The sequence below is a fragment of the Sitophilus oryzae genome, unplaced genomic scaffold, assembly GCF_002938485.1.
Source record: "Sitophilus oryzae breed Bouriz unplaced genomic scaffold, Soryzae_2.0 scaffold_1977_pilon_pilon, whole genome shotgun sequence".
Classification (NCBI taxonomy): domain Eukaryota; kingdom Metazoa; phylum Arthropoda; class Insecta; order Coleoptera; family Curculionidae; genus Sitophilus; species Sitophilus oryzae.
Window position 1 is genome coordinate 168,652 of NW_022146698.1, and position 27,311 is coordinate 195,962.

General features: G+C 32.1%; 1 protein-coding gene across 1 annotated transcript in view; it reads left to right on the top strand.

Annotated features, from left to right (window-relative positions):
• Positions 1 to 26,921, top strand: part of LOC115883777 (mesocentin) — a 49,481-nt gene extending 22,560 nt beyond the window's left edge. The window contains exons 6-9 of the mRNA XM_030902188.1: positions 3,948 to 4,427; positions 12,858 to 13,004; positions 16,330 to 16,417; positions 24,653 to 26,921. Of these exons, the coding sequence (XP_030758048.1) occupies positions 3,948 to 4,427; positions 12,858 to 13,004; positions 16,330 to 16,417; positions 24,653 to 24,872 (935 nt within the window). The 3' untranslated portion in view covers positions 24,873 to 26,921. The remainder of the gene's footprint in view (positions 1 to 3,947; positions 4,428 to 12,857; positions 13,005 to 16,329; positions 16,418 to 24,652) is intronic.
• Positions 26,922 to 27,311: the final 390 nt, after the last annotated feature.

Sequence of the window (27,311 nt, forward strand, 5' to 3'; positions counted from 1 at the left end):
CATCTTGTTGAAACCAGACATTGTAGCTTTCTCCCAATAACTCACGAATTCTAGGGACAATCTGCTGCTGTAACAAGTCCAAATACTTTGCTACAGTTAAATTACCCTCTATAAAAATAGACCAATCATATGCTCCCCTACAAAATCACCCCAAACATTTAGCTTTTGAGGATATTGCGTGCGTACCTCAAAATATCTGTGCAAATTTTCCCGAGACCAATATCGTACTTGTATAGGGTTATGACGACTCAATAAAGGAAAACTTGATTCGTCGGTGAAAACTATACGCCGAATAAAGTTTTCATCGAAAGCCTTTTACAGAATTGGTCTACATGGAAAATTTCTTGTGTTTTGTACGCGCTTTATACGATCGGTATCCATTCTTTTTAAGGACTCTTTTAACCGTGCTAGGTGAAGAATCTGTTACCTCAGCAATTCGATTACTTGAAAACGTGGGATTTTGATCCGCGGTAGCACAAATGAACACTTGCTTTTACTCCTGTTCTTCATTAATCAACACATCAGGCTTTTTGTGTTTTTGTGGGGACACGCACCCATGTCTTTCAAAATTATTAATAACTCTTGATACCTATAGTAGGTAGAGATGGAATTGGCCTGTATACAAAAGCTTGTGGAAAAATTGTTTGTATATCCCGATAAAACCTATTTTGGAAATACCATTTTACAATTTGAATTTTCTCACGAACTTATCCACTCACATCCATTATTTTACTTAAAAAATAAATTTTACACGAGAAGTGTCGCGAGAATCTATGTATTCGTTTTGGCTATTAAAACACGAATAAATACAAATTCTCAAACATTCTTATCACATATCTACGTATTTTTATTTTATCGCATTTTTTCGCCTGCTTTTTATCCGGCGGACGGGTATACGCTAATTCGTCCGGTTCTGCCTATGTTACTACTACGGTGGTCCGGTCTGTATAGTATGTCTTAGATTTTTCAAGTAAATAATATGTAATATGGAAAATGCCCTTCACAAGATGGCCATAATAATGAAGGACATTTTCTCGGAAAGAGAAGGCGTAGGAGCATTTTAGTTTTTAGTTATTAGACCTTATTACAGTTCATTGGTCCTAGTATTTTGTCAATTGTATAATTTGCTAATACGCTGTTGCAATGATCGTATACCAATACTGTTTACATTAGTCAGCGTTTACGTATGTATTTTGGTAACCCAGATAATATACCGTTTGGGTTGGTGACAGTGCTATTATACATTCAATTGTTAGTCTTCAATAAACACGGATTAAAAGTAAGAACTTATGTTTTATAATAAAAGATATAATATTATACAAGAATCGGTTTTCAACTTAGATAGAGGGACTGTCTCAAATCGCAAAATTTTCGAAAAGGCTCTGTAGTAGTGATGGGCAAAACTGTTATTTTTAGATAACAGTTGAAACTGTTATAGTTATTTATAAAAAACAGCTTAAAATAACAGCTTAAAAATAACAGGTTTCTTTATTTTACTGCTAAATATCTGAAAGTATGAGGCGGTCACCGCCAGGCGTATTAACGCAGTTGCAAGTTGCAACAATGACGTGCTCGGTGGTATATTTCCAGGGTGTCAAAACATTTCTAAATATCGATTGTTATCTAAAATACCTCTCTAAAAACGGTGGTTGTTTACAAATAAGCGCTGTTTACAAATTGCGATATAAAAAAAGCCAAAATTCCGCCACTCGTCTATACCTATACATTCCGATCTACCTACGCCCTGCCCCTCGATCCGCGTAGATCCTGAATTGAGTAGCAGTGTACAGGGTGCATCTTACTCGACGGGCGAGAAGCTCTTAGTTATGATTTTACCATTTGCGGTCAAAAAATAGCAATATAAGAAAATGTGTAGTATATTCTTCATAAGTAAACCAACTACACACTAGAGTTCGAATTAGAAGTACACTTAAACTAGCGTGTACCCGCGACTTCGTTCGTGTCGAATTAATAATTTCTAATGGTGATGATAAAGCAAAACAAGAATTTCCATTAAAATACAGACTGGATAAAATTTTCTCATATGTGCCAAAAATAGCTTTAAACGTCGAGCAATTTAAACAGAATCGTGGTTAATCAATTACTCAGCTTTTGAATACCCTGTATGATTTTTGAAAAATGTCAACATATGTTAAAAAACAAAATAAATTATGCGTGTCCAGGCGTTTTCCTGTTAGTCGAAAGACTAACTGTTTTTAAATAACAAATATTGTAATATTTGAGGGATCGTTTTCGCCCTGTTGGAATTTGAGATTCGAGAAACCCTCCTTATCGAACCTCAACCCCACAGTCAATCTGTTTGCCAAAAAATCAGCTTTAAACGTCAAGCAGTTTAAGCAGAAAAGTGATTACTCAATGGTCATATTTTATGAAACACCCTGTATATATTTGTTAAAAATCTGAATATATGTAAAACAACATAATAAATATACGTGTTTTAAGAGTTTTTCCGAAAAACTCACCGGTTTTTAAATAAAAAATATTCTAATATTTGAGGGTAGTTTCACGCCCTTAGAATTCGAGTTTCGAAAAATCCCTTCTTATTGAACCTCTACACCCTAAAGTCAATCCGTTTTCCAAAAATCAGCAAATCAAATTAATCAATCACCAGATTTTTCAAAACACCCTGTATACATTTTTAAAAAATCTTAAAATATTATTCTGAAAATTTTTCAGAATAAATAAATACCTAAATATTGAAACTTAATAAGTAAGTACTGAAACATACAGTGCCATAATATCTCGACCTCCGCCCGTTATGCTCGTAACAGGTTGAAAAACAATGTACTATCTAAAATAACTGATGCGTTATTCTCCAAACTGTTTCGAACCTCCATCGACAATCGACCGATGCAGCAGCGTTCCTTTCCCACCTCGATTATCTCGACCACCGCCCTGTTATGCTCATAACAGGTTGAAAAACAACGTGTCTAAAATGACTGCTTCTCCAACCTGTTGCGAGCCTCCATCGACAATCGACCGATGCAGCACCTTTCCTTTCCCACTCCTGTTATCTCGACCGCCAGGCGTTATGCCCGCAACTGTTTCAAAAACCTGCTTCTTTTATATCCTATTATTTTTAAGCGGTATCGACCGAAGCAGCTACGTTCGCCAAACGTATTCCCACCCACTGTCCGTTGTCCGTTGTCTCGCCGCCTGTATCGATGGTTGACCTTATTACAGTTCATTGGTCCTAGTAATTTGTCAATTGTATAATTTGCTAATATGCTGTTGCAATGATCGTATACCAATATTGTTTACATTAGTCAGCCTTTACGTATGTATTTTGGTAACCCAGATAATATACCGTTTGGGTTGGTGACAGTGCTATTGTACATTCAATTGTTAGTCTTCAATAAACACGGATTAAAAGTAAGAAGTTATGTTATAATAAAAGATATAATATTATACAAGAATCGGTTTTCACCTTAGATAGAGGGACTGTCTCAAATCGCAAAATTTCGAAAAGGCTCTGTAGCTCAGAAACGAAGAGGGCTATAAAAAAATTTACAGCATCTTCTGTTTGAGAAAAAAGTGGGACAGGTGTATGCAAATCGCATCCTCCTATCTTTACTAATAACGGAGATACCGCATTTCAACCAAAATGGGACACCCTGTATATTCTTGGTATCTCATTAACTGGGAGTTGGAGGAGTGGAATTTCCCTTTTGACGGTGTAATGCTCCTGATCTGACAATTCTCCCAGTACTGTTTCCGTCAATGACCTATTTATTATCACATTAGCATATCTACCGACGACAATATGCAGTTCTGTCATTAACTGGTTATAATATGTCAAGTACCTCTTCTTTATGATGCGCATTAAAATAGAGGAAAGGGATTTAAAATAATCAAGCCTGTTGTGTTCACACCAAGAATACATTATCTTTATTAATATTGTTAACTTTAAATTGGTAATTTTTCAGGAAGACCATTAAGGCCGAATGATGATATTGGGAATAAAATAGATACATCTAAAAATGATCGCTATCAACCTGACGGAGGGGGCTTAAGTTTAGAAGATACTGGTAGTACTACTGATAATTTGGGATTCACTAGACCCACCGTAAAACCAACGATATTTCCTGGAAGCAGTACTACTCCTAGACCGGCCTTTAATTCTAATGAAATCACAAGCAAAGACGAAACCTCATTTGATTTTGGTGATTTATTTAACAATTATGACGGCAGTACTACAACAATTAGACCTGGTGGAATTCCTAGTAGGCGACCCGCAGGTAGACCGTTTAATAGGCCTACTACTACAAAACCTACAAAAAAACCTTTTTCAACGGTTGACGAGGATGATGGATTTTACCGACCTAACGGTGATAATGGATCATATAAACCTGAGTATGGAAGCTCGTCATCCCTTGGTACCGGTAGTTCCACTACAACGGGACCAGGTATATGATTTAATTACTATTTAAAATAAAAATATTTCTTGCCATGTAACTGCTGTTTTGTAAAATATTTAAAAATACTGAAAAACTGAAAATAACAAAAAGGCATGTTTGTTTGCCATTATGGGGAAACCAACCACCCTTTCGTTACCGGTTTCGGGGCCTATACCACAAATTACCTATAACAGATGCGAAAGAAAGCGACTGCATCGGAAACCGCTCGGCAAACCCGACACGTCTATTGAGTGGTGTAAATACACCAGTCGTTTAGTCCGGTAACCTATGCTGTGTCGTATTCGCTTGCTGGAATGACATAGTGCGTGGTTATATGTTTCTTTTTAAAAACGCGAGTAGGATTTTTGTTGAACTTTTGAACTGTTATTTCTAAGTTTTGGTAATTTGTATATCTTATTTTAAATGGGATGCAAATGTGTTTATTTATAAGGAAAAACAAGATATTTATAGTATAAAAAATTAATTTATTTAACAAAATTTAATTAAAAATGTGACAAAATAGTTACCTTTCTATTGGTTCTATCGGACTTTTTTCGACTATATAAATCTTTATTTGTAAACTTTAATACATCAAATATTTTCAATCTAATAAATCATTAAATGATGTAAATAAGAGGAAATTTCTCACATGGGTGGTCAAATTTTATAGTTTTCATTATATCAAACAGCCTCTGAGAAATGTTTTCAACTCAAAATGCCTTTAATTATGTTTGACTACATCATTAAAAAGAGTCTTCAAATACATCAATGTGATATTTGTCTAAAATTTGCAAAAGAATCCGAATCTCTGGATAACTCGAAATTATTTACCCATTTAAAAGCCTTTGATCATGAAAGTGGAAAAATTTGTTCATTTTATTTACAGGCTGGAAAATTATTTATATTAAATTTTAGTTTTGCTCTGAAGAAAACATTCAGAGGCTGTTTGATATAATGAAAACTATAGAATTTGACCACCATGTGAGAAATTTCTCTTATTTACATCATTAAATTATTTATTAGATTGAAAATATTTTATGCATTAAAGTTTACAAAAAATAAAGATTTATATAGTCGAAAAAAGTCCGATAGAACCAATAGAAATGTAACTATTTTGTCACATCTTTAATTAAATTTTGTTAAATAAATTAATTTTTTATACTATAAATATCTTTTTTTTTCCTAATCTCCTACGAGCTGATATAATATGACGAGCAATCTATTAAATTACTGTGAGATTATACAGAAAAGTCCACAGACTTCGAGACATAGGAAAATCAAGTCCATTTAGCGTGTGTCCAAATTTTGACAAGTTTTCAAAAATGACAGTTTTGTTTAGACTGACGTTTAATTTCACCTGACTTCTCGGTGAATGATTTCTTTTTATGGGGGTACATAAAATCTAAAATTTACGGCCATGAAGAAATTCAAAACTTGGAGCAGTTAAGGCAGAAAATATTTAATGCCTTTGACACTGTCACCCCTGATATGTTATCCAATGTGAGGAGGGGATTTTATGATCGTTTGGGTTATTGTTTAATGCAAGAGGGAGGCACTTTTGAACAATTTTTGTAATTTTTTAAATTTCATTATCCTGTTTTTTTACCGTTTACCCATTACCTACCTTGACGAACATGGGAAAACGAAGGTCCTTTTCAGGACCACAAATATTTTGATTGAGAAAATTGGTAACTTTTTTTTGGATTAAAAAACAAAAGTTGTTAATATAATACCAATTTAAAAGTGTTTTAGTAGTTTTAATACACACTATGATATAAAATTTATTATTATTATAATGTACATTATTAATACTATTGTTCATTCGAAATGGCATTAAGGCCCAATTGCAACAATGATTTAAATTTTTCTTAAAGATAAGTAGAGCTTAGAATGAGCTGTATTTATATTTACTTTATATTCACCTTAAATGAGGGAATTTGACTGATACAATTTTTGAATTTGAATTGTTTTTAATGATACTAACAATTTTAGTTCAATTTTTAATAAAATTTATTTAATATTAATAGAAGTCCAAGAGATTTGAAACCTCTTTTCGCGATTTTTTCAGATGTTAACATTCTCAAATGAATTACAGGTGCCCTTATTTTCTATGAAAATCACACAGTTTTTTTTCATAGTCGCTGCAGTTGCTATAGCTATAAAAAAACAAATTTTTTAAAGTGTGAAAATTGCGACACACGCTAAATGGACTTGATTTTTCGTATATCTCGAAGTCTGTGGACCTTTTTGTATGCCTCGATAACATATTGGTGCAGATTATTTTCACCCAAACAAATAATAACCCAAACTATACATTGATGCGGATTGTCTATGAACTCTTTCTGAAGGTCACAGAAACCTGAACGCGTAATTCGGTGTTCTTTCGCATCTGTTATAGGTAATTTGTGCCTATACCCTATCGTCAGACGAGCTAAACGGGTTGAATTTACCAGAACGGCAAACAAACAAATTACTATATCAACTGACGACTTAGTTTAGTGTCGGTGAGTCATTAGATAAAGATCTAATAGCGCCAGTACAAAGATGGAAAGTAGCATTTTCAGGCGGCTCCATAAATATAAATAAAAAGTGAAAGGTTCTTGCAGTATCAATATGTAATATTTAAAATAAAAATATTTTTCCGCCATATAACTGCTGTTTTGTAAAATCTTCAGCTTTCAAAAAATAATAAAAAACTGAAAATAACAATTTTGTTTATGGGGAATTCCCCATAACGGGCAAACAAATATAACTTTATGGTTTTTTTATTTGTTATTTTCGGTTTTTCATTATTCTTGAAGATTTTACAAAATATCAGTTATATGGCAAGAAACATTTTTATTTTATATATTACATATTGATAGTGCAAGAACCTTTCACTTTTTATTTTGATTTAATTACGTGGTCAATCGCTGATAACGGTCAGAAATTTACCACTGAAATGTTTAAATTTAAGTAAAATAAAGTAAAGTTCTAAATTAATGCTACCTAGAAAATAAAAGAAAATATATTATCTGTAATATTTATTGCATCAATACTTAAGGGCATATTGTATAAAAACAGTTAATTTCTTCAGTAACAAGTCTGTATAATTATGTATTTATATATAATCATATTTTTTTCCTTTTCTTGCATATGAGGATTTTTAATAAATTGAAAGATGCAAACTTTTTTTATGCGATGTTTCGCTCCAACATAGTGGGCTTTTTCAGGCCCTTTATTCTAAAAACTTGAAGTCGCCTTGCTAGCACCAGTCTGTATAAATGAGTGTGATCAATATTTATATATAATACGAATTTAACATCTAATGGTGCAATACCTGTATTTATAACCATCATGATTAATACATATTATTTATTATATTTTTGAAACATACAAAAAATAAATTGATTGGAACATATACAGGGTGCTACAAATTCGAGGTACGAGCATTGGTATCTCGGTAACCGTAATAGATACGAAAATGGTTAAATTGGAGCAAAGTTGCGTATTGGGATGTTCACCAAGATGCCATCAAAAAAGTTTTAAAAATTTCAAGGATTGCTGAGTTTTTTGTAAAAAATTGATTTTTTTGAAAATCTATTTTATTTTTTCATATCGTTACTTTTTAGAAAATCAAAAAACCATCTGCACATTCTCATAGCCACTTTATTAGGGCTATCTGATCGTATTTTTAGATTTTCAAATTAGCTGATAATTTGTGAGATACAGAGGCCAACTTAATTCTTTTAAATACGGATCTGCATTTTTTATTTCAGATTTTCAAAGAAATCGATCTCCTGAATACAATGATATGCCACACTTTATACTTTTTTTTTGTTTTGTTTACCTCAACAACAACAAAACTATTTAATAATTATTATTTAGAATAATTTCAAGTCCGACTCTGGTTTCTTAAATTATTTAATCTGATTATATTCATTCCAACAATATTGATCAGCGCTAAATAACACTGAATAAGGAAAATCAAGCCAATTCGAAGATTCAAATAAATAATATCCAGGTCAGAAATTTAAAGATATTATTTTTAACTTTTTTTTATTGTGAATTTGAAATCTCAGTGTGGCGATCTAATAATATGCATAATATTAATCGTAGTTATAAATAAATCAACTTCTACAAACTAAAAAATTCGAAAATTTCTCTTGAATCTATTTTCATTCAACCAAGTGCAAGTTACTTTGTTTCAACAAACATGGCTATTTTTCCAATAGCTGAATACTCTTTTGATGAAAAATAATAACGACACGCAAAGACGATGACGAAGGACGGTATATACAATCAGTCGGCTGTTCGATCAGTCGTACGTCGCATTTCATAGGTCGCACATCATAGTACGCACGGGTTTTGTTGCTTGGAATTTTTCACTTGGAATTTTGCATAATTTGCTTTTTAAACGCATATCGTATAACAAATTAGTGATCGTTATTAACATGCATTTGTCATTTTTTATGGACAAATTTTAGGATATATGGATTCTTTAAAGGAGTTTCTGAAAAAATGGAAATTAGAGCATTTATTTGCTATATTTGAAGGTAAGAGACATTTACCTAATGCACCTGTTTAGATAATGCATGCGTGACTATAGATTTTTTTATGCAAATAATTACAAAAATTTTAGAATTTCAAGTCGTATTAAAAAATTCAAAATGTGACCAAAGCTTATAATTTTAATAATGTGTTTGCTTTATTTTAATTAAACGTGATGTAACATTTTTTTGTAATTTGTAGAGTGATGAACCACCCCAAAAAATACCAAGGAGTGATGAAGAAGCAGAAATAACTACTATCGAGGAAAATAATATCACTTTACTTTACTACAAACCAGGACAACCTAAATTTATCAGAAAATAATATACCTCGTAATATGCCTGTGTATAGACTTCTCTTAGATCAAAATAAATTTTAGTTGAGTCAATGGTATTCGCTATTGGTTTAAGAAAAGTGTCTCTTTAATCAAGAAATGTCCCTTTTCAATCAAGAATTTTTGCATGAATCAAAGACTATTGTTCTTATAGCAAGAACTTCTTTGCATATTAATTTTGGGTCAAGAGTGAAATACTTTGGACAGATAGATTCTTCTATTCTCTAAAGTATTTTTTTAAAGCTTATTAAAAGATAGTTAATGCTTTGGGCAAAGAAACGTCGTTCTTGGCCCTATTGAAAAGCGCCAATCTTTTGGGTCAACGTCATATTCATTTCGACTGAGAGATCCTTTTTTTCAGTGTAAGAAAAAATTATATATTAAACACACTGTTGTAATATTATTAGATAGTGCCCCTCCCTAATAGCTAGGAGGTTAATGGTTGACAGTTGATACTGGATGCCAGATTATTCCTACGCATCCTAATTATTGTTAAACTATTTTATATTTAAATAATAAACCTATATCATTAAACAGTCAAATTTGAAATTTATCTCATAGTCAGTGGGAAAAGTGAAAAAGATGAATTGCTTTGTTACTAAATCTAATGGGTGGAGAAGGGATAGAAGCCTACAACACATTAAAATTAACAGAGACACTAACATCTCATTTTCAAACATTACTAAATGAACTGGAGAATTATATGACTCCAAAAAAAAAACGTCGTATATGAAAGGTTTCTATTTTACTCAAGGAAACAAGAAGTCATTTTGATGACATTCGCCATTTCTATACTGATTTGAAAAAGTTTTCAAAAAACTGCGAGTTTGAGCAGTCAACTGATTCCATGATCGGAGATAGGATTGTTTTGGATATAAAGTCGAGGCAAGTCCAAGAAAAAACTACTTAATGTGCTGAACAAGGTGCTGAAGCTAAAGTTGAAGTTGTTAAAAACAAAGCGAAGAGAGTACAAAGGCATGGCAATACTGAAGAGAAAACATTAATAAGTTGTAAAAGCCGTGGAAAGAAACATGAAAAAAGAAGATGCCCAGCATTTGGCAGAAAGTGCAACAAATATAGGCGCTATGGACATTTCGAGAAGATGAGTAGAAGCACAATGATGGTGAAGGAGTTACAAGAAAGTGAAGAAGATGAAGAACTCTTAGTATCTGATGTGACAGTGAGTGAAGTGAAAAGTGAATCGGAGTGGATAGAGATATTAAAATTTAGTAAGCAAAATATTAGGTTTAAGGTAGATACAGGGGGTCTCAGGTTAATTTGATTCCACATAATATACTTAAAAGTATTAAAAATCAAAATATTGCATGACAAAAAACAAAATTGGTACTTAAAACCTATGGAGGTTTTAAAATAACGCCTATATAGGTGTAGTAAAATTAAAATGTAAATTTAGAGATAAGGTTTACACAATACAATTTGTTGTTGTAAAAGATAAATCTATGCCTATTTTTAGTCTTTAGGGTGTATAAATTTCTTCGTCTCAAAAATTATATTATGGTGATATAATTAAAACTTTGATGATATTCCGGGAGTGATAGTTTACTTTGACGATATTCTTATAGCGGCTGATACGACAGAAAAACGTGATAAAATATTAACTAGTGTTAGGAAGAGCAAAGAAATATAATGTCAAATTTAACAGCTCTAAAATTCGGTATAAAGTAAGAGAGGTGATTTATTAAGGAAATATTTTTGACAGGGAGGGTATGAGGCCTGATAGAAATAAAATTAAAGCAATACAAAATTTGGAACAACCAAAAAATAAGAAAGAATTACAAAAACTCCTGGGAATGATTAATTATTTAAGAAGGTATATACCCAACCTGTCAGAGATATCTGCACCACTGCGAACATTATTAAAATAAGTGACTAATAACACTGACTGGATATGGACTGATAAACAAACAACTCGTTTTAGTCAAATTCAAAAAGAAATGAATGCTATACTATATTCATGCCAGAAATATCACAGTTATATTTACGGTAGGAAGGTTAAAATACTAACTGATCACAAACCCTTAGTATCAATAATGAAAAAAGGTGTTGCAGATGTAAGTTCTCCAAGATTACAAAGAATTAAAGTAAAATTTTTGAAATATGACATTGACGTTCAATATTTACCAGGAAAAGATATGCTTATAGCAGATCTTCTCTCAAGAAATTATATTAAAGATAATATAGGTAGTGATAATACATTTTTGACAGAAATTGTTCACTCAGTAAATGTAACTGATGATAGATTAAAGGTCTTTCAAAGTGAAACGAGTAAAAATTTTGAACTGAAATTATTAAAGGAAATTTGTTTAAAAGGCTGGCCTAAAACGATAACTAAAACACCTAATGATAGTTTGTTTCTAGGATAATAATTGTTCCAAAGACTTTAAGGACAGATATGCTTAAACAACTTCATGCAAATCATTATGGTATCACTAAGACACAAAAAAGGGCTAAGTCTTTGTTGTATGGACTAGGAATAAATAAAGATATTAAGGAATTTATAAAAAAATGTAGGGGAATTGTGAAGTGTATCAAAAGAGTACCATAAAAGTCTTTTTATGGACTCCGTAAAACCGGAGGTTCCTAAGGCTTCATCAAAGTTCGTATTTGTATTTGTATCCGTATCAGAATCAGACATCTGTTGTGATTGTGAAGCATGTAAAGCTAGCGGTGCAATCTTTTAATACATTTATTATTTTCTGAATTACGGTTTGCTCATTTTCGTTTTCACCAGTAAATAAGCCAGCTTTATATCGCGGATCTAAGGCTGTGGTCATTAAGTAGAGATTATTTTTTTCAATGAAACTGAAGCGATTCTCTAGTCCTCTTAATAGTTCCTTTACTAGCATTTTTTAGAACGATTTGACACAAGAAAAAAGTATCTGACAGATACTTTGGTATCTGAAGTACTAGGTAGAGGCGAGTATCGGAAAATAGTCAATATCGGCCGATACCCGATACTGAGTATCGGTATCGGCCCAGCCCTAATAAAAGAGCCCATGATTTTGAGAAAAATACCTGATTTGCCACTTCAAAAACTAGCAAGTGACATTTTAGAGTGGGGAGGTCAGTCATATAGCAATGATAAAAGTATTAACCTAAATCGGGCAACTGACAAAAGCAGGAGGCCTGTTGAACTGCCTCAGCATTTTAAGGATTTACAGATGTATTAGCTTTACTATAATTTACTAGTAAAAGGGGAAGGTTAAAAGTAATATTATTAGAAAGTGTCCATCCCTAATAGCTAGGAGGTTAATGGTTGACAGTTGACACCGGACGCCAGATTATTCCTACGCATCCTAATTATTGTTAAACTATTTTATATTTAAATAATAAACGTATATGATTAAACAATCGTAGTTTAAATAATATTACAATTGTTGGTGATAAAATTGTATTGTATATTATAGATTTTGAAGAAGACCGAATTAAAATTGGTCGAAACGTCAACCATTAAATAAAATGTAAACAAAAGTTTCGTTTTATTATCTACTGACTTAAAACCAAGATTTTAAAAACTTAAAATAGTTATGTGTATGTATGATTATAATTTGTAGAATTTGAAGGATACCCTTCTGGCAGGCCTAGTACTCCGGGGCTTTTTGAAGGCGAAAGTGGTAGACCGTTCGGAAATAAAGTAAGCAGTAATGACTATGACGGGACTAGTGGTCTTGACAGTTTCTCAGGTGTGATAGGAGTCGGAGGTAAATCATAGAAATTAAAATATTTAGATTATTTCATTTTTTATATTTTGCCAGTTACAAAATAAATAACATAATTAGCGCAAAAAACATATAGAATATTAATTCTATAGGGTATATGCAATTAATATTCTTTTATCATTTCTATCAACGGTTTCAACTAATTCAATACCCAATCAAATTATTTTAAAAAAACCATCGGTGGAAAAAATTCCCATTGTTTTGAAAATGGTTTTAAACGATTCCTCTATACTTGAGCTGATATGTGTCAAAAATCCCCGAAGATAGACGATGAGTTCGAGGAGAGGGAGCCCCTCCCCCCGAAGATAGATGCTATCTATAGAGATAGATCGATCTATCCCTGATGATAGATGCTCGAGGAGTGTGGAGGAGTTAAATGTCAATTTTTTCAATTTTTTGCTTATATTTTGGAAACTATGACATTTACCGAAAAACGCTCTATATATAAAAATAAAGCTGTCAAAATTCTCTAGAAAACTGATTCTATACATTTTTGTTCCCGGACTTATGGTTTCCGAACTATGCCCTGTGTACAACACATTTCTTTTCATTGCACGTTTTTCGTTCAAATAGTGTTGAAGAAGTACGTCATGATGTTTAAGACCTAAATTAAAAAAGTAAGCGATACATGCATTATTAGAAATAGTAAATTAAAATCACCAATCATCAAAGTTGGAGTTAAATGGAAGAGCAGAACATAATAATTTATGTTCTGAATTTCGCTCCATTTTCGGCTGAATTTGTATTATTCTGTTATGTTCATTGTGTTTATTATATAATTACTTGGCTCTTGTATTTATTTTTGTGGGAAATAAAGACAATTACAGACATACATACATACATACATACATCACTTTTTATTAAATACAAATTACTTGTCTAGTTTTAGACAAGTATTCGTTTGGATAATGTGAAATTATATAGATAATTTGAAGGTATGGGAACTCATTTTATGTGTATGTGGATATCATTACGTATGTATGTATCTCCGGTTTTACAGCGTCCTTCGTCGCCCTTCGGTCTCCATGCGCCACCTCCGTCTATTGTCCCAATCTCCTGGTAGTAGGTTCCTTTCCGATATGGCTCTGTCGATTCCTTGATTCCAGGAAAGTTTAGGTCGGCCTCGTTTACGCCTGTCTGTAGGGGTCCACTGCAACACTTGCTTTGGTATTCTATCGTCAGCCATTCGTTGTACATGGCCGTACAACTGCAGTTGTTTTTCTTGTATATCTTTTACAATGTTACCCTCCACCTTAATTTTTTCACGTATTCTCTCGTTCCTAATTCTGTCTAAACGGGAGATTCGGGCTGATCTTCGCCAGAAGTCCATTTCGGTCGACAACAACTTCTTTTTTTGTTTTTGGCTAAACTGCCATACCTCAGAGCCATATAACATTACGCTTTTCAGAATCGCGTTATAAATCAGTTTTTTTCTGTGATCCGAGATATCCCTAGACCAAAGCACCAAGTTCAGCGCTCCTATCACCTTTCTGCCTTTACCAATCCGTTCTTCGATTTCCATTTCGCATCTCCCTTTGCTTGCGATTTTTACCCCTAAATACATATATTCTTCGCAAGCTTCAATTTTTATATTGTTATTTAATACTAGGTCTTCCAACTCGCCACCAACATCTTATCTTCTTTCTTCTTGTTTAGCTCCAGTCCCCATTTCTCGTACTCCTCTATCAGTTTTCTGGTCATGTATTCTAGGTCTTCTTTGTCTTGGGCCATTACTATCTGGTCATCGGCGAAATGCAGAGTGTACAGAGAAAGGTTGTCATTAATAGGTATTCCCATCTGAGAGCACTTCTTGCGCCAGTGCTTAAGAGCTTCTGATAGGTAGATTTTAAATAAAGTTGGGGACAGACAACAATCTTGTTTTAGACCGTTTGATATTGGGAATAATTCAGATAGAGTTGGGCCTATTTTAATTCTTGCGGAACAATTGCAGTAAAGTTGCTGTACCGCTTTTATTAGTGTTATATTTATTGGGCTTTTTTCGAGAACTTCCCATAGTTTCTTAATTGGTACCGTATCATAAGCCTTAGTAAGGTCCACAAACAGGAGATGAATTTGGTCGTTATTCGTTGCCGTCTTTTTCTCAATGATCTGAGTTATTGGAAAGATATTATCAATGCATGAGCGGCCTGCTCTGAACCCGGCTTGTTCTTCAATCTCATGGGGGCTAAATTCATCTTCTATTAGGGTTTTAAGAATTTTTCCGTACAGTCTGCTAAGAGTGTCAGACATAGGATATCATTATTGTATTCAATTATTGTAGGTTGCGAAGATCCAGAAATCACACTTTCATATGCGCTTTTAAGACTCTTTGAAATTCTGCGAGGGAAGACTGATACTATATTGGCGAAATGAATTGGGTAGTGCAGATAGGTAAATATTACACTTACGTTAACTGTACCTACAGGAAGAGATCATGCAGAATATCATCGCAATATACAACCTCAGGGAACGACCTCAAATGCTAATGCCAAAAATGCTTCGTGCTACTTTAACATTAGAAAAATATACTGCAGGCGGGGATAGAAATCTTCAACTCTGAGCAATCATGGACCATAAACCATGATTCTTGATTTTCGTATACTTTCTACAATATTTGCAGTTGCGCTAAATGCTGTGGTATACTTTTTACCGTAAAGCAGGCATGCATTAATCTTTAACTTGCTGTTATTATTAAGTCCTGTGTGCACTAGTGCTCCCCAATGGAAGACAAAAAGTCACGATGCAATGAAGACTTGAAAGATAACATAAGGACTCTTTAATATTACAATTATTAATATGAAAGGTTAAATTTAGACTTTAATTGGATTTTAAATGGCGAAAATACAATATGAAAAATAGTGTTAATTTTGTCAACCCTGTAACTCTTAAAAGGTTAGACCTATGAAAAGTTAAAAAGTCATAAAAGTGACATTTAACCTCTCCCTTCTCCTCGAACTCATCGTCTATCTTCGGGGACTTTTGACACATATCAGCCCAAGTCTAGAGAAATCATTTAAAACCATTTTCAAAATTTTATCTGCAGAATATGTTACCGAAATTTCCCGATTACTATTCGGACAACACAGTATTCCGCAGATGTAATTTTATGTTAAAAAAATTTAGCGTATATTATTCATTTTTCTTAGATTTAATATATACGCACGTAAAAGCGGATTTTTTTTTCAATAGAACTAAATATTATAAAAAAATGTATTGATTTTCTTATATTACGGTTAATTAATTATTACCTAATATTAAATTAAGATTTATCATAACATAAATTTAATATTATATTGTGATTTTTTAGGAAAGCCAACTTGTCCCAAATGTGCAGGAACTATTGTTACTAATATTGGAGATCGTCCATTCAATATTCCTCCAGGCGTGTCTGTGCGGTAATTATACTTATTAATTTTTACATTGTTACATTTTTACATATTAAATATTCGAAATAATAATAAAAATAAAGAATAAATATACATGGTGTTAATAAGATGTGTAATGAGAAAAAGTTAGACTTTTATAACTCTAAGTTTTTATAAATCTGATATACACCCACCGACACTTTAAAATCATCATGTATTTTCTTTTCAAGTTTTAATTTTAGTGTTCTAGTAGACAGATTTTTATGATTTTTTAAGCAATTTGCGGCTAAATTATTTGACTTTTAGTACCTCTTTCTAAATTAAAAATGACAGTTGCCATCTGTCAGGGAAAACAAAATGTTGATATTTTGATGAAAATTTTAAACACCCTGTGGATTATGTTAACCAAAGCAAGGGATTTAAAAATAATTTTATCATCTAATTGTATCATTCTTGATAATTTCTTTTTGATTCATCTCAACAGCTTTATCTTTTTTGGAGATATTCGCTTTTAAAGAAGGCATTAACATTTTTTTGTGTTTGTTACATTAAAACCATACCTTTGATTTTGGTCCTAATCAACAGTAAAATTCCAATTTTATACAGACGAGGTCGCGGGAAAAAACTAGTTAAAATATAGTGTTTCACTTTCTTACAACATTTTACATATCTTGATTGAAATGTTGCAGTAACATAAGAATAAAGAAGTTATAAAAGGATTGCTTTAAAGAAAAAGAGAAACCTAAAAATAAAAACAGTTTAAATTCTACATCGGGGTAGGTTAGGTTAGGTTGCTGAGGTTTGGAATCATGTTTGATCCCCCACTCGGAAGCCTTGGCCCCATTGCGATACCCCTGTATTGTTGTACCAAACCTTCCCCTCATTCTTTCTTTGCGTTAAAGCACTTCCAGCTTTCTGCAAAGTTCCCAATGTCGCTGATGTTGGCTTCTGCTGCTTCCTCTAGTCCCTCCAAAAAACCTTGCCCTAAAGTTTTAAAGCGTCGGTATTCCAGTGCCGGACAGTGGCACAGCAGGTGCTCTATTGTTCTTTCTTCCTCTCCGCATTCTCTGCAGTAGTCGTCGTCGGAAACTTTCCATCTCACGAGGTTTACCCCCGTGGGACAGATTCCAGTGACGACACCTACAATTATGCGTACTAGGTCCTTTTTGTGCTCTAGTAGTTGTTTTGTCTTTCTGCTATCTACCTCTGGTCATAGTCTTCGAGCTCTAGCGCAGTCCTCACGGTGTTGCAACGTCTCTTGCTGCTTGGCCGTGGGGGTATCATTTGCTTAACTTGCAACACAAGTTTCCAGTAAATTATTAAATCTAGAATGGATATAATGGCACTTCTGTTACTATTGGTTGAAGTTGATAGCAAATTTCTTAGGTTAAAAGGGTACCATTATAATTTTTTCGCTTAGATTTAAAATTACTGCAAAATATGAAGAATATTGAAATCAAACACTCTGGCCATAAAATTTGCCGTTTTCGAATTTTGAAAAAATATAGTTTTTTATCAAAAATATTAATTTTAGATACAGTGTTTATCATCCAAATTCGGCAAATTTTAAACAGAATTTAAATAAAAAAAGAAAAAAATGGTGGTACCTACCATTTAAGTATCCAAATGTATGTTTTGCTTACCATGTTAGAATAATCCGGACATGATGAAGATTTATGATTAGAACAATTTTATGTATCTGCCAATGATACCAACAAGATTAGCGAAAAGTGCATTTATAGTATACAATACAGTGTTTAGGTGTATTGTGTTCAATTAATGTACTGTTCTGTTGTAACGCCAAAGGTTTCAATCTAAATTGGAATTCTTTAAACATTTGTGAGTTTGATGTCCCCCGATTGTCTTTTCAAGAGGAAAAACTTTTTTATTATTGACATATTGAGAAAAATGTATTCTACATAAACATGTTTGCTTGTTCTAAAATGGTTAATCACGTTTATCCTTTTCCATATGTCCATACCTTTTTAGACAAAATTAAGTTTCTGTGGTAATATTAATTCGATTACATTCCGTGATAGATTAATTTTGATTAAAGTCATATTCTTTGCTGTTAAAATTATCACATTTTCCGATAACTATCATCACCCGTACAGTAGCATCGACCTAAATAAATTTTGTACATTTTCATAATTTTAAAAGAACAAAAAATATTACGTTAACTAAAATTTTATGAATTGAATAACAATCTATCAAAAAATGAAAACAAAGTTATATTACCATAGAACGCCTTAATTCTTAGGAAAACATTTAAGCTTCATTCAGAACGTCCCAATTAGTGGTTTCAACTACACTTTATACTTTTTAGTTTACGATCATTCACAAAGTCTAAAAAACACAATTAAAATTAATAAAATATCCTAGCTACAGCTTGCGGTAGTCTGTTGTATCTATAGAGAAAGCCTAATATTTAGCTTATAAAAGAATAAACTTTTGATTTCTAACCAAAATTTTTCTTGACGGGTGATAATCAAAGGCCAAAATGACATTCCCCGCAAATTTTGAAGTATAATTAGTGGAAAAGTCAAAAGTTTGTTAACTTTTTCCAATAATTGAAGATTACTACTAGCGATGGGAACTATCGAATGAATTAGACTATCGAATGGTTAATGAATGAATGATTTCAACTATCGAATAGTTTTATTCGAATAAAATCATTCGTTCATTTGTATACTAAAGCATATGTGACAACCTCGCCGTGCGACTAAATGGTTATCGGTGAGCCACGACTACCTATCGAATGCTTTTGATAAATGAAATTTAGTATTCGTTTGATTTTTGTATGCGTCAGTGGCATTATTAGTTCTTCCAAATTTTTATAACTTCGCCGTATAAATACTGTACTATTTTTGCGTTTATTAAAATAGTTAAAATACTAAAATAGTAGTTATTCTTTAATTTTTTTTTATTGACGATTGTGTGCATGTGCAGGTGGTCAAAATTTTTCCGAAAATTTGTGTGGTTTTCCGTAGTCCGATCTTTCAATTATTTAATTTTATATGGTATATGGTCTATTTTTTAATGGGAAATTTTGAGAAGTAGCAATTTTTAAGAGAGATGAGATGAACTTACAATTAATTTTAAAAATACATATTTGTATATACTATCCTAACTAACTAAAGCCAAACAAAAATATTCTTTGCTAATATAAGAATATATAAACAAGGCTAATATCAGCTAATACCAAAATATATGGCAACAGCGCCCTTCATAATGTATTTTCTGTGTAAATAGTAGCGCCTCAATAAAAAAATAATGTGTCCTTATCTATATCTGACTCCGCAAAAAATCAAAGATGCCGGCTTCTTTCATAGCGTTGCCACCGACCGCTGTCGGGTTTCTCGGAAAGAAACCTACGTCGCCGGACGACAACTAAAATTCAGTTAATATTTTATTAAAATCGATCCTGACGAATAAATGAATTTCATAAATGAATGAATTTTATAAATGAATGGTTTTTGCTGCCGAATTACTAGAATACATATTTCAAGGCAGATGACTGGATCTATTCGATAATTTTTATTCGAATAGTTTTCAACGAATGTTTTCTTAGTAACTATCGAATTATTCGAATGAATTGCAACTATCGAATGTTTCGATAGTATTCATTCGATAGAGAGAGAGAGAGAGAGAGAGAGAGAGAGAGAGAGAGAGAGAGAGAGAGTTCCCACTACTACATTACTACCACTAATTATGACGTTATAACAGCTTCATAATCTTCACTAAATTTTGTTTTTTTCTCATTAGAACCATTTTCCCCTATCTGCTAAAATAAAGTGGTAGGGGAAGGTTAGATCTATCTTTATTTAAATGTTAATAACTCCGGACTGGATGATCAGAATCCAACAAACGAGGGCTCGTTTAAAAGAGCATTTCGTACTCTATATTATACCATAAAAATAATAATAATAATGTTTTGAACGTAGACGCTAGAGGGCGCTTTCTTACAATTTAACAAACATAGCGCGTTTTTTCAAAAAAATTAAATACGATAGTATATGTAATTTTACCTGATAGTAAAGAGTAGTAAAAGCTTAAAAAATCAGCGAAAACCGCATCTTGATATCTTAATTCAAACTGAAGATATTCGCAAAATTATAATAAATACCAAAAAAATAAGCACTTAATTACCTTGTTTTTACAACCCGATATCAGTAGCCCTCTTGATTATGCCCATTCTAACAAAAAAATAAGATAGAAACAGTTAGTTTATTTTAAACATCGACGAAATACCAGAATACCATAATACCAGATGTATTAATGTCTAATAATGAAGATATTAATAACAGTGAACAAGAAACGATGATTCAGTGAAGTCATCGTAGGCTTTGGAAAAAAGTGCTTTGACGTAATAGTATAAACGTCAAATTGTTATTAGATCAATATGATAGTCTTAGCAGCGTTTTTTATCTTTTGATTGCTTTTTCAAAATGCCTTTATTATTTGAAGTAGTTGAAGTTGTTAGTACTTTGACAAAGCAATCAAAAGATAAAAAACGCTGCTAAGATTATCAAAATGTCGATCTAATAACAATTTGACGTTTATACTATTACCCCAAAGCAATTTTTTTCCATAGCCTACCATGACTTCACTGAATTGTCGTTTCTTGTTCACTGTTATTAATATCTTAATTATTAGACATTAATACATCTGGAATTATGGTATTCTGGTATTTCGTCGATGTTTAAAATAAACTAACTGTTTCTATCTTATTTTTTTGTTAGAATGGGCATAATCAAGAGGGCTACTGATATCGGGTTGTAAAAACAAGGTAATTAAGTGCTTATTTTTTGGTATTCATTATAATTTTGCTAATATCTTCAGTTTGAATTAAGATATCAAGATGCGGTTTTCGCTGACTTTTTAAGCTTTTACTACTCATTCCTATCAGGTAAAATTACATATACTGTCGTATTTAATTTTTTTGAAAAAACGCGCTATGTTTATTAAATTGTAAGAAAGCGCCCTCTAGTGTCTATGTTCAAAACCTTATTATTATTATTTTTATGGTATATTATAGAGTACGAAACGCTCTTTAAAACGAGCCCTCGTTTGTTAGATTCTGATCATCCAGTCCGGAGTTATTAACATTTAAATAAAGATAGATCTAACGTTCCCCCACCACTTTATTTTAGCAGATAGGGGAAAATGGTTCTAATGAAGAAAATCCAAAATTTAGTGAATATTATGAAGCTGTTATTTATAGCATCCATTATCTAGGCAAAATTCAGTAAAAATTCTATTTTCTTATTTTCCATAGCAGTTGGCGAGCAGCCGTTTTACAAACTTGAAAATAATTTCCAGCAATTTCTCATAGCCCTCTCAGTTATAAATATTTTTTTCCGTAGGCCCTACTGCTAATACTTTCCGAGATACAGCCGAGAGCTATTCTTAGTGGGACACCCTGTACAGTTACAGGATGGTCGAAATTGGTCTGTTTTAACAGAGAAGACCTTTTTCCTGACTAGATAGAGCAAAACCGACATAGATGCCATGGGCTCGATTTCTGAGACACGTTTAATGGCGTAAACCACCTGTCGATATTTTCACTGCCAACTGAACTACGGGGTCTTTTTGATTTTTTTACCATTTGACATCTATGTCGGTTTTGCTCTACCTAGTCAGGAAATAGGTTTTGTCTGTCAAAACAGACCAATTTCGACCACCCTGTACACAGCTAACAGATTAGCGAATATACGTTTAACCATATCTAACCACATGTTTTGTCCCATCTCAGCTCCAAACTACTTTACTTCATTACCACACCACGTGTGAAACGGTACTGAGTGGAACAAACTGATTTTCATAAGACTGTCTAAAACCGTATTTTTCTCTTACCCATAAAAATGACTTAAGGACAGACCTTAGCAATTTTCAGTTTTCTACCGCTCGCGCTGTGCCCTACAATTTTATGATAAAACACATTCTTTCCCAGTTTGAATTTGATTTCTTTTAAAAAAATACCTTTTTAAATCAACCAGTGCGTTAAAAATATAACTATAACTTTTATTTGTAGCACAATGTCTTAACAACTATGGTATTTAAAGAATTTATTTTATTTTACTTGCATAAATTTGTTTTCCAAGCTCTTCAAATTTCTACCGATTTCCCAAAACTCGGGTTTTTTACCTATCACTTTCTTTGTCTGTACCCTTCAATTTTTTGTGAATGAATTTTATATATCCTAGTTAAACGTTACTAGTTTAAACATACCCATTTTTGGTGAAATTATCTTAAAAAATGTTCATAATTTTATAAGTTTTAAGCGTATTAAATGCTTGACATAACTATTTTGATCTAAAAAACTTTATTGCAGTAAATTTGGATTATTAATATTATAATATATACAGGGTTGTTCACCACATACGACACGGAGTATTGTAGCTAAACGATTATATTTTTACAAATTTCAAGTTTTGGGTTCGATGAAGGACTATTAGAGGTACAATTTAAAAATAATTTGACAAGATACAGAGTGTCCCAAATAAGTAAAAAATATCAAAGTTGTATGTTTTTAAATGGAACACCCTGTATATTATTACATTTTTAGTTTCAACGATTAAAATAAAGGTAAATTTGATTAAGGTTTATTATACTTAAACCTTACCGTTTTTGAAATATTTTCAATTTTGGGAAATTGCAGTAAAAATTTTAAGGCTTCATTTCTTCAAGGGTATCAAAGTTTTTAATACTAAATATTTACTGAAGTTTATTTATTGATCAGTTATTGTGTTGCAATAATAAAAATAATACTACCTTATACAGAGTGTCTAAATATTTATTTTAAATAATTTCTAGCTTTAAACGCCAATAACTTCTTTAATTTAAATGGAACGCCCTGTATATTTTAGCAGAATCAGATGCACAATTTAATTGTCTATCAAACTGTATTATACCATTTTTTACCTATCCCTTATATTATATTATCCTTATAATTTAGACCCTATTTATCAATATACCCATGGAATATTGACATTTTAGATTGTTTTTAAAGCAACAAATGTACAAAATGTACAGGCTAGTAATATTATCGTTTTTAGCAAAACGATAATATTACTAGCCCATTTGTATGCAAAAAGAAAACTATTTAAATCTTTATAAAAGAGTATACCATTAATTAAATATAACACTATTATTTCCGCCCATATACTAATTAATTACATACTTAATTGTGTTCGTTAATAAATTATTCTAAATAAATGTGGATTTGAGTCAGAAATCAATATAATAATAAGTTATCAAAATTAAAGTCTCTGTTGTTATAAATAAGTATTTATTAAAAAATGAAATATATAATTTTTAAGGTGTTTCTTTTTATCACACTGTCTAACATCCATACAAAATTCAGTTTTTTAGTATTTGGAGCAATTATTATTAATCAACGCAAACAGTCAGTTAATGTAGTTTGAATACTGGAATCATATTAATTGGTCCCCTTTAACAAATATTTAAACAGTTTTTTTATTTTTTAATAAAATAAACAAATTATATCGTCAATATTAGTATCTGTACTCTTTAAAAATTTGGTACATCTTTAAAAATAATCTAAAATGTCAATATTCCATGGGTATATTGATAAATAAGTTCTAAATTACAAGAAAATGCATTTTCTACGGAAACTTAAAAGAGATAGACTTAAAAGAGATAGGTAAAAAATGGTATAATATAATTTGATAGACAATTAAATTGTGCATCTGATTCTCGTAAAATATACAAGGTGTTCCGTTTAAATTAAACAAGTTATTGCCGTTTGAAGCTAATAATTATTTAAAATAAATGTTTAGGCACTCTGTATAAGGTAGTATTATTTTTATTATTGCAACAAAATAACTGATCAATAAATAAACTTCAGTAAATATTTAGTATTAAAAACTTTGATACCCTAGGAGAAATGAAGCCTTAAAATGTTTACTGCAATTTCACAAAATTGAAAATATTTCAAAAACGGTAAGGTTTAAGTATAATAAACCTTAATCAAATTTACTTTTATTTTAATCGTAGAAACTAAAAATGAAATAATATACAGGGTGTTCCTTTTAAAAAAATACAACTTTGATATTTTTTTACTTATTTGGGACACTCTGTATCTTGTAAAATTATTTTTAAATTGTACCTCTAATAGTCCTTCATCGAACCCAAAACTTACAATTTGTAAAAATCTCATCGTTTAGCTACAATACTCCGTATCGTATGTGGTGAACAACCCTGTATTATTTTAAATCATAACAGTAAATTATATAATTTCAGAACCCACGTCCAATCAATAGATTTGTATCCATACGACACACAATCTCCAAGTGAAGCTTATGAATCAGATACGAAATTACAAAGGGAACAGTTAAATGCAGCATCAAGCACAGATCGCGAAATTAAAAAAGAATCTGCACAAGAACGAAAATTAGAAGTGGAAGAGACTGAAGAGAATGTTACAAAGGAATCGAATAAAGAAGAAACCACCACAGTGTAGAAACCGATGATGCATGGAATTAATTTATTACACATTATTAGTTTCATATTCCAGTACAATTGTGATAAAAATTAGAATCTACTGATGCTAATTACCGCTATAACTTAGGGTAAAAACATAGTGGAGCAGTTCACCTCGCCGCGCTGATCGCCATTTATCTTGCCGCGCCGGCGCCGTGGCGACGATACTTAGGCATGTCGCGCACGTGAGCGAAGCGCGACGCGGCGCAACGCGGGGAATTTTTGATAGGCGCGCTAACTTATGCACGGTTTTTCATACGCGGTTAGGTTAGGTTGTATTTAAAGTTATTTTGAGCTGACCCGTATTATCTCTTTCACGGTTTGATAAAGGTGTATAAATGAAACTTCATTTTGTCCTCAAGTTTCAGCAACAGTTCTGAGGGAGATTTTCTTATATAATGTACAATAGCTGAAAAAGAAATCTTGGGAAAAAAAGAGAAAATCTTGGATTCATAACATTAATATGAAAAGAAATGCGTATACGCAAATTTGCTGGAAGACAAAAGAAAATTAGTATAATATAGTATATACTTAACTTTACCTACTTGTAAAATTAGTATAATATGGTAAATAAATTATTATAGAATGACACACGAAAAATTTGCTGAATTTCTTTCTTTGTTAAGACCAACTATAGAGCGTCAGTTTTCAGTTTGTCTCAGGCAAGTTTTTAATAGTGCCTAAATAAAATTAATAGAGAATAATGTAATGCATACTTTTTTAAATAGGTAGATCTTTTTGTTATTCAAATTAAGTAATCCATACATTGGTAGAAAATATTTCATTTTATTTCTGATATAAAATAGCAATAATCGCTTAATTTCTTCACAGATATTGTCTCGTCTCAATTGGTTATGATAATTTGGGTCCCTAACATCATATAACTCTTTGTAGCTCTGTATGATCGAAATAAATGTTTCATCATCCATGATCTCGATACTTAAATTACAAGAAACAAACTCAAATAAACAAACCGGTTCTCAACTAAACATAACCTAAATGGCAATTAATAATACATTAATCGTAGAATCATTCATCCGAAGACAACCAAAGTAAATTTCGAAAATGAACGAAAACTAAGAAAGTTTCCGCTGACCACAGCGCACTAGGGCATGCGAAGCGCGCCGAAAAGAATTTCTTCGCTTTGGATTCCAGGGGTGCAACTTTGTTCAAGTTAGCAACCGATCGTTTAGAAGCGATGTCGAAACCAGATCGGTACTATGTTCATTGCAAAACTTTTGTCGCTTAAATGCTGCGAAATATGATATCACTATCACACTCTTGCACACGTGTGCGACACGTTCTAGGCTATGTCTAGGCAGTCGCCTACGAATCGATGTTGTTACTGAACATAGTGCCTCAAGCTACAAATTACTTTACTATCGCTTTGAAACATGAACAAAGTTGCACCCCAGATCTCTAACGAAAGTCGCTTAAGTGCGTGGCGCAAGCGGTTGCTTCGCTTGAGTCAGCGAACGTACATTATAAACATACATTTAATTCATTGCATGGGTTTTCCAATGCCGCGCTTCGCATAAGTGCGCGATATGCTTATGTTTGTAGATGCGCGAGGCGATATGAACGGCGAGCATCGCGGAGAAATAAACTGCCCCAATATGTTTTTAACCTTGGCCTCACAAAAAGTGTCATTAGACTAAAAACAATTACTAATAATTGTAGGATTCAGAAGTCAATCACCAATCCTATTGATATAATGAGTTTTAAAAAACAGGATTTAAAAAAATTAAATTCAATTTGTATGAATTCTTCTCATCTGTCTCTTCCTTAATATTAAAGGAATACGCAGACGAGAAAAGTCATACAAATTGATTTTCATTTTTCTAAATCCTGTTTTATAAACTTCATTATCTCAATGCAATTGGTGATTAACTTACACTGATTGACTTCTGACCCTCCAATTATTAGATCAGTTACAACATTGGACGTTAAGGCGCGATTCTCACTAAAACGTACTAGAGGTGGGCAAAGATTGAACGAGTCGTTCATTTGAAGGAGTATTAAAAACGAATCGTGAGATTCGATTCATCGCTTGCAATACGGTTCGTTCAATTGAATCGTGGCCAGCACGGATCCATTAGATTTGAACGATGAGCCGTAAAAAAGAATCGTGAGAATTAATCGGATCACAGTGATATAGGCATAGAGTCAGGCACCAATATTTAGACTTCAATAAAAGCCCTAAACAAACATAATGGGCATAAAATGCAAACGATAAGAAAGTTATTTACAAGAAAAAACTTATTTATACTGTGTTTAGTACGCGAGTATCTGTAAGGTATTTAATTTTCACGTTAATTATAATTATAATTTAACATTTTTGTTAAAATAATATTACCGACTATAAACCATTAAATGTCGGACTAAAAGACGAAATCGTGTTTTTATACAACTCCAAATA